Here is a 7,261-nt window from a genome sequence, read left to right on the forward strand (position 1 = left end):
GAAGAATCACTCGAATGAACAATTTTTATCAATATGGGGAAGATGGAGTGTTTATATTCAAAAGAAATATAAAGTGGTAGAATACAGGTTAGGTTTTTAATTTTGTAAGCTGGTTTATTTCTACTATCTTTTCTTGTAGATTAAGATATTTTGTAGAGTTAGAGATATTAGTATTTGTTTACTTTCATATGAATATTATCCTGGGATTAGGTTTGGGAAGTCCGGGGGTGGGTGGGGGGTTATTGTCATTGTGTTTACTTATGATTGTTTTTTTATGATTTATGACTGAAAAAAATAAATAAAATTTCTTTAAAAAAAAAAAGAATGAAGGTAGTATATAATGCCATAGTATCAATTACAGCAATCATATTTTATTGCATCCTTAGCCGATAATAGCACAATCCCTCTATTTCATATGGGACTTAATGTGCTTACCAGATGTGGGCTCAAAGTTAGTAGGTGGAGCTTTGACCACTTTTGGAAAAGGGGTCCGTTGACTCCCAACGGCCTGCTCCAAATCATCCCCTTTTGATGGCTGTTTCTCCAACCCAGCAGAATTGTAACCCAGTTGGGGCTTTCCTCCTTGCCCTGATCCATGCATGTGCACATTGGGAACTTTCTGGTCAATGCCTCCTAAATGAGGAGGAAGAGTTTCCATACATTGACATTGTTCCTCCCTAGACTTCAGAAGTGCATGGCAAGAGGTAGCCCTGAGTTCACTGCTGTCCCAGGTCCAGTTGCTTAACAAGGGACTCTCTTTCAATACACTCTTAAACTCTTGCAAAGCTTGGTTGGGACTGCCAGGCTCCAAAACAGACATGTCTTTGCTCTCTTCTTTTTCCTGGGTTGCTCTAGGATGATCCCCGTCCATTTCCTCTGTTGGGTGGAACTTACTCCCATCCCGCATTGAGCAAGTTTTATCTTCGTGTGAAGCTATTTCAGAGGTCTCCTCGCTTCTCCTTGTGTCTAGCCACCCCAGGTGCTCATCTTTGCTCTCTATGTCTGTTTCAAATGTTTGATCTTTTCTGCCAAAGGATTCTACACCCCTGCAATCTTCTGAGTGATCTCTGCACGATTCTTCTTGGCTATGTGATAAGCCTTCTTTTACCTGGAAATCTTTGGGGAGGGTCTCACCTGTTTCCTGAAATTGAGGAGGTTTATCTACATACGGCTCCCATATCCCTTGATTAAAAGAGTTTGCACCAAGAGACGCCTCCATTGTTTCATGTTCTGCTGCAGAGAGCTGTGTCCCACTGATCTTGCTTCTTTGTTTGCTACTCAATCCACACATACGGTTGCCATCAGTTTCCTCATGGTCAGCTCCAGCAGACGTCTGCAAAAATCAGAAATTCTTATTGTTTAGGAAGCTTCGGTTAAATGAAATATGCATTTAGACTATAATGGTTCAGCCGGGAAATGAGATCCTGTGCATAATATTTGTGTACCACACATTCTAAAAGGTCACATTTAAGTCACAATGACTTAAAATATAAAACATCATCTATTCAAAGGTTTCCCCTTTAATATAATCTAAATACTTAAATAATGGGTCCTTTGTTTTTTCCTTATATTTTTTCCTGATTATCTTTAATTAGCAGATTATAGGCAATCTAGCCTTTGACTTTATCAACACAAATACTTCTTGTGGAAAACCAAACTTCCTGTGATTTTACAATGATTTTTCTTAAGAAAAAGAAAAATGCCTCTTTTGTCTGATATGTAAATATCAATTCAGCATCCGCAATCCAAATTTGTACTGCTTATAAATGCATGCACAAACCGGTGCTACCATCTAGCTGCTGGATTAAATATACAGTGTCTAATAAAAAGGAACCAGTGCATCGATTTAATTGTCTTTCTCTCCCGTCCCTGCCAAAATGCCAACCTGTGGAACCATAAAAATTTTTAAAAGGCTGAGAACACATTGCTCGAGACAATTTTCGTTTCTCTTTCATTATAAATGTCAAGGTTAAGCTTGGGCTTGAAAAAAAGATGCTAGAATTGAACTCAAGAGAACCCTGACACAGATTAAGCCCTAAATATCTTTGCTATGTTGCAAAAGTATATCTAGACAATAGAAGATGTATTATTGCTTTGTTTTTAGCACTGGTGACAGCAGCCAATCTTTGCACATCTCACAAAGCTAAGCTGCATAGGACTTGGATAGAAAACAACCAGGATGTTGCAATGCTATAAGCTGAAATGGAAAGTGAAAACAAGTATGACAAACCTCTTCTTTTTTACATATAACTTTTATTGAAGACATTTTAACAGGATAAAACCAATACCAATATTAGAAAAGAAACAAAGAAAATAAGAAAGAATGGACTTCTGGTCCTGCGCAGCAGCGCAGTTGTCGAGGGGTTTGGAATTCCGTGCCCTTCGGCTGAGTTTCTTCCTGTTAGGGGATCCTAAATAGGCTAGAAGCTGCCCCAAAGAGGCAGAAAAGAAGGAAGGAAGTCCCAGGGACCAAGGAGAGATGGCAGTCGACCCGATCAATCCAGGAGAAGCCTTCCAGAAACCAACAGGAGAAAGGCTAGCCTAACTTCAGAGTCTAGCCCAAGCTGCAAGCAACCAAAGTCAAAAGCACTATTTTAAGCTGATTCTAAACAGCGTGTTTGAATCTGGGTAAGATTATCGATTTTCTCTATCCTACTTATTATCAACTTTCCTGAAGAAAAAAAATCCCAAGAAGCAAAAAACCTCCAAAAGTGAAGGAGGATTTTTGCCCCACTCTTTTACTAACGGAAGTGGTGAATTAAACCTTTTATGGAGAACCAAAACGTATTGAAATGAAATGAAATGACTATAAATCTAAATTTGGATAAGTTTGAAATTACTGAATGGTTAAGATTCTCATTGTAAAGGCAATTTGTTCATTTTGAAAATTTGAAAAATAAACCAGTGCTGACATCTAGTGGTGGATGAAGACTATGACAGCTATGGCTTTCATGCAGGACTTGGCAAAATCTAGAAAAAACAAATCTCTACTTGTGACCTTCAAAGCCCTAACAATAGAGAACAGCTGTGTCAAAAAAGAAAACAATCTGGGCTGCAGACAAAGTGAGACTTACAAATTTCAGGGAACAAAAAAAACTTTTTTGAACTTTCTGGATTACAAGTATCTATTTAACTCTGACCCCAAAGCTATTTGCTGAGAAAAGAAAATTTGGATTCTTGGTCATCATGGAAAATCAGAGATTTATAGAAAGAACTTATCAAGAAAAAATAAATACTTTTCAAGAGGAGACATACGATATGTTGCAACTAATTCAAATAACAATGATTTCAAACCACAAAGAAATCTAAAACAACTTTGAAAATATAAACCAATTCATCTCCAATTTAACTTTACAACAACAAAAAATCCCAGGAAACAACAACAGAGAAGGAACAGATAAAACAGACAACTGAATACAAATTTGAGGATAGAGACTTAAAGATGGAACCTAACAAAACAAAGAAGTATGATTTAACCCAAGTAGAAATTTTTTTACAAGAAATACTGGGTTTGGAAAACACAACTTATACTTTAACACCACAAAACAAATTTGAGGATAAGAAAAAAGGATTGGGCAAAATGGACTGCAGAGATGCCAGGAAAAACAGTAGAACTGGAGAGACAAAAAATGATAAGAGAAGCAGAGAGAAAAAGAAAAAAAAAGATTTTCAACAAAAATGAATGGGCAAATGCCTCTTACAAAGATATTGTACTTGACTTACCTTTTATATCTACAGTAACACCTATAAGAATATGGAAAGATTCTTTGATTTAGCAGAACATATTGATTAAGAAAGATACTGGGCAAAAGAAAAAGGCTAAAGTGAAAATTAAGAAAATAGACAATGGGGCCTATCAGAGAGAATATTTAAAAAAAAACACCTGTTCAAATATGGTTAAAGAAATAGAAAAATTTTGGATATGAATTTTATTTTAAGAGGGAAGAGCCCTTCAAGTAACATAGTACTTTCTTTTTCTTCTTTCATTTTATTTCTTGATATGAGTAATATAAAAGAGTTGGAATGACTTATATAAAGGAAATGTTTTAGATATTTAAGGGTGATTGACTTTAAGAAAATTACAACGGATTAAAAATGTTTTGAATAAGAGTTAAAAGACTAGAGGACTAGATTTATTAAATGGAATATTTAAAGATTAAATATATTTTTAATTATGGTAAAAAAGAACAAAAACAATTTGGAAATAAATATGTATTAGCTTATAGGAAATAGGAATTTTAATTAGCATACTATCTTTTTATTTTTTTTTATTCTTATTCTTCTTTTTTCTTTTTTTTTTAGTCTTATTTATTCCTTAAGAAAGGTAAAAGTATTGGGTTGGCTTACATGAGAAAAAATAGACTTAAATATTTAAATGTAATTAACTTTGAGAAGATCTTAACCAGTAAAAATGTTTTGAACATTGTGGGAAAAACAAATGTAAACAAGAACTGTAAACAGGATCTATGATGAGACAACCAGAATGACTAGATAGAAAAGGAATATAATATTGATGTGATTATTATCTGTAGAAATATTAGAAAAATTTTATAAATCGTCATTCACTAAAATAACAAGAATTGTATTAACTTAAGGTTGGTAAAAGAGAACATTATGGGAAAAAGAGGAAATCAAGTAAAGTTATTATGTGGATTATAGATTATAGAAATCAACTGTTAGTGAATGTTTCTTAAATGTAAACCCAGACAACACACTGTTTACCAAATATTAAGGTGATTATGTTAAAAAATTAATAAAACATATTTTAAAAAAGAAAATAAGGAAGAATGGTGAATAAGTAAGACAGAGAAAGTAGAAAAGATTATTAATAAGCACTTCTGATTTTTTTGACAGCAGTTATAAGTGCATTTGTATTTTACCCTCTCTCTCTAAGGTTACATCATAATATCCTTTTTTTCATAAATTACCCTTTCTAATGTTCAGACCCATAAATCACAACTCCATAAGGGGTTCTGTTCTGTGTTATAGCCAAGAAAAGTAGGACATATCCTTGAATACACCAAGATGTGTCACTTGAATGTTTGATTTCATACTGTAAATGTTGGGTTGGATTTGTTACATTGCATGGTATTTCTGTCAAGTCATACTTTCTCAAATGGACAGTTAACTTTTTGAAAATTTGTATACTGGTTTTGTGGTAAACAAAATCCCAGTGTGAACAGTCCATTCAAAACTATATGAATTGATGGCAATATCATGTGACAAATTAAATAAAACAAGATGAGAATAAATTCATAATAGTCAACTAAAGAATCTAAGTAATGTCTTTCAATATCATGCAAGTTCCAGATAGCCCAACATTCTATCTCCATCAGGGGGCTGTTCAGAAGTCCCCATCAGTGCCATTATCAGAGGCTGTTGGGATGTCTCCATTACTATCTGTTAGGATCAAGACTATTATGTTAAGTTGCAGTTAAGAAGATTTATTGCTGAAGCCAATACATAAGAATCTAGTCAATTAAAATTAAATTGAGTCAGCATTAAATTGGTGTTAGATAGGAGTCAACAGAATTTGGGAGATCTGGATGTGGAGTGTTTGTGGACACATAACAATTCTTGCCTGAATCCTCTCTTGACTCTGCCCCGTCCGCTCTGCCTCTTCTTCTCTTATGCTACTATCACCATAGACAAAAATATAATAGGGAGGGGATCTATAGTAACTAACCTATTAAGTCTAACCCTCTGTTCAGGAATCCAGTTTAATTTCAGGGATCCAATTTAAATTATTCCTGACATAAGGCTGTCCAAATTTTACTTGAGAGCATTTGGTAATGGGATGCCTACCCAATTCTCCTTTACTTGTTCCACTATTGAATTGTTCATGCTATTAGAAAGGGTTTAAAAAAAAAAAAAAGCAGTCAGAATCTCCTATAAATTATTCATTTATTCTGTGTCCCATATTAGAGAGCAGGTCATAATCTCATTTTATGTCACCATCTCTCAAATATTTGAAAAATGTTGTCATAGTACCGCTATGCCTATCTCCTCAAGTCTTTCTTAGTTCCTTCAATCTCTTTTCATAAGATTTCTTTCCAAGTCCTCTGATTATCTTCATTCCCCTTCTCTGAGCCTGTTCTAGATTATCAGAATTTGTAAAAAAAAAAAACTAAATTCAGTACTAAAGGAGGGCTATGACCCATATGGAAGAACCTGAAGCTACAATTGGGAGAATACACTTCTGTGGGTGAAGCTGTCATGGCTGCACTACGTACTGAAGAAAAAGAGAAATGGGTTGTTGAGGCACAGCAAATTGGCTGGCATATTTTTATGTTGCTTCCTGGAATGGAGGAAACAACTATCTGGCTGTATCTTAAGTGCTTAGATCCCTATCTTTCTCTGTGTGTCTCTGTCTCTCTATTTCTCTGTCTCTGTGTCCCTCTTTGTTCCTCTCTTTCTCTCTCTCTCTCACACACAAACACACACATACACACACACTTTATAAAACCTATACTGTCATGGATATAGAACGTTTGTGCCCTGGAGCTGAAGCTGAAGTTATTTAAATATATTTTCTATCAACCTTAGCATTGTGTCATCTTGGAGCAGTTAACTTTTCCAATTTAGTACAAATAATCAGCTGGCACAGGGGACTTTAAGAGACTTTCAGCTTCAGCTTTCAAAGGAAAAGGTGCTTCAGCTGCTTGCTGAGTATTCCCCATAACAGATAGCTCTAATTTTTGTCTACTTGCCAGATTCAAATTCAAGACAAGAAGAATGGGGTTTGTGGCTGGTTAAACTCTTCTTCATCATTGCATAATAAAACTTTATTTTAGGAGGAAATGCAAATCAATCTATATCGAATTATTTAGTAATATAAACGTATTTCATCTTTGTGAAGTACTAATGCTCAAGAGAGGAGATAATAAAAATAAAAATATTTTTCCTGGTCATTTTTTTCTTACCTGATAGCTGACGGTGTCTTTCTCCATCTTCTACAGCTACACATTTTGATTGCCTCCCTCTGTGATTTCAGCTGGAAAAGTGTCCCCAGAATTTATAGATGTGTCTATAATGAAGATGAGTTAGCACGGAATTTCTAAGAGTTTCTCTCTTTTTGAAGGCTCGGGTTAATAATGAATGGGGTTGAGGGAGGGCCAAGCTCTTAAATAAATAAAACTCATGAGTGTAAATTTCTAGAATTGTTTGGAAGTAGTCACCTGATAAATAATAGGTAAACAACTACAGGAAACACAAAACATTTGCTTCACTCTTTTTTTTTCCCAGCAAGATAGTGGGATTG

At 34.8% G+C, this 7,261-nt stretch overlaps 1 protein-coding gene across 1 annotated transcript in view; it reads right to left on the reverse strand.

Moving 5' to 3' along the window:
• The window catches only part of LGSN (lengsin, lens protein with glutamine synthetase domain), a 16,122-nt gene extending 9,172 nt beyond the window's left edge, over positions 1-6,950 (reverse strand). The window contains exons 1-2 of the mRNA XM_015815908.1: positions 6,924-6,950; positions 436-1,333 (exon numbers count right to left, since the gene is read on the reverse strand). Of these exons, the coding sequence (XP_015671394.1) occupies positions 436-1,333; positions 6,924-6,950 (925 nt within the window). The remainder of the gene's footprint in view (positions 1-435; positions 1,334-6,923) is intronic.
• Between the last annotated feature and the right edge of the window lie 311 nt (positions 6,951-7,261).

Source organism: Protobothrops mucrosquamatus, unplaced genomic scaffold (genome assembly GCF_001527695.2).
Source record: "Protobothrops mucrosquamatus isolate PMUCROS unplaced genomic scaffold, P.Mucros_1.0 scaffold384, whole genome shotgun sequence".
Classification (NCBI taxonomy): Eukaryota; Metazoa; Chordata; class Lepidosauria; order Squamata; family Viperidae; genus Protobothrops; species Protobothrops mucrosquamatus.